Source organism: Penaeus monodon, chromosome 22 (genome assembly GCF_015228065.2).
Source record: "Penaeus monodon isolate SGIC_2016 chromosome 22, NSTDA_Pmon_1, whole genome shotgun sequence".
Classification (NCBI taxonomy): domain Eukaryota; kingdom Metazoa; phylum Arthropoda; class Malacostraca; order Decapoda; family Penaeidae; genus Penaeus; species Penaeus monodon.
The window spans coordinates 428,241-429,326 of NC_051407.1; the positions used below are offsets into that span (position 1 = coordinate 428,241).

General features: G+C 68.0%; 1 protein-coding gene across 1 annotated transcript in view; it reads left to right on the plus strand.

Annotated features, from left to right (window-relative positions):
* LOC119586792 (alpha-(1,6)-fucosyltransferase-like) overlaps positions 1-1,086 on the plus strand; it is a gene marked incomplete at its 5' end in the record, with an annotated part of 14,318 nt that overhangs the window by 6,364 nt on the left and 6,868 nt on the right. The window contains 1 exon segment of the mRNA XM_037935512.1: positions 11-248. Coding sequence (XP_037791440.1) covers positions 11-248 — 238 coding nt within the window.

Consider the following 1,086-nt stretch of genomic DNA (forward strand, 5'->3'; position numbering starts at 1 on the left):
CCTCCCACAGGATCGAACGAGACGCAGGTGGTGGACCTCCCGATCATCGACACGCTGTCCCAGAGGCCGCCCTACCTCCCCCTGGCCATTCCCAGGGACATCTCGGACCGCCTGACGCGGCTGCACGGGGACCCGGCCGCCTGGTGGGTCGGCCAGTTCCTCAAGTACATGCTCAAACCGCAGCCCAAGACGCAGGAGATGCTGGACAGCATGTCCGACTCGCTGGGATTCCAGAAGCCGATTGTGGGGTGAGTTGCCTTGCCTTGGCGTGCCTTGGCGTGCCTCGGCGTGCCTTGGCCTGCCTTGGCCTGCCTTGGCTTGCCTTGGCGTGCCTCGGCGTGCCTTGGTCTGCCTTGGCTTGCCTTGGCGTGCCTCGGCGTGCTTGGGCCTGCCTTGGCCTGCCTTGGCGTGCCTCGGCGTGCCTCGGCGTGCCATGGCCTGCCTTGGCGTGCCTTGGCGTGCCTTGGCGTGCCTCGGCGTGCCTTGGCGTGCCTCGGCGTGCCATGGCCTGCCTTGGCGTGCCTCGGCGTGCCTTGGCCTGCCTTGGCGTGCCTTGGCGTGCCTTGGCCTGCCTCGGCGTGCCTTGGCTTGCCTTGGCGTGCCTCGGCGTGCCTTGGCCTGCCTTGGCGTGCCTCGGCGTGCCTTGGCGTGCCTCGGCGTGCCTTGGCCTGCCTTGGCGTGCCTTGGCCTGCCTCGGCGTGCCTTGGCCTGCCTTGGCGTGCCTTGGCCTGCCTTGGCGTGCCTCGGCGTGCCTTGGCCTGCCTTGGCGTGCCTCGGCGTGCCTTGGCCTGCCTCGGCGTGCCTCGGCGTGCCTTGGCCTGCCTCGGCGTGCCTCGGCGTGCCTCGGCGTGCCTTGGCCTGCCTCGGCGTACCTCGGCGTGCCTTGGCGTGCCTCGGCGTGCCTTGGCCTGCCTCGGCGTGCCTTGGCCTGCCTTGGCTTGCCTTGGCGTGCCTCGGCCTGCCTTGGTGTGCCTTGGCTTGCCTTGGCTTGCAAGCCTTGGGGGGGGGGGGTGAGGGATGGTTTAGATCTGTTGGGAGCAAATTAAAGCCAGTAGGGTATTTATTTTTTCTTAATGAGGCAGATAT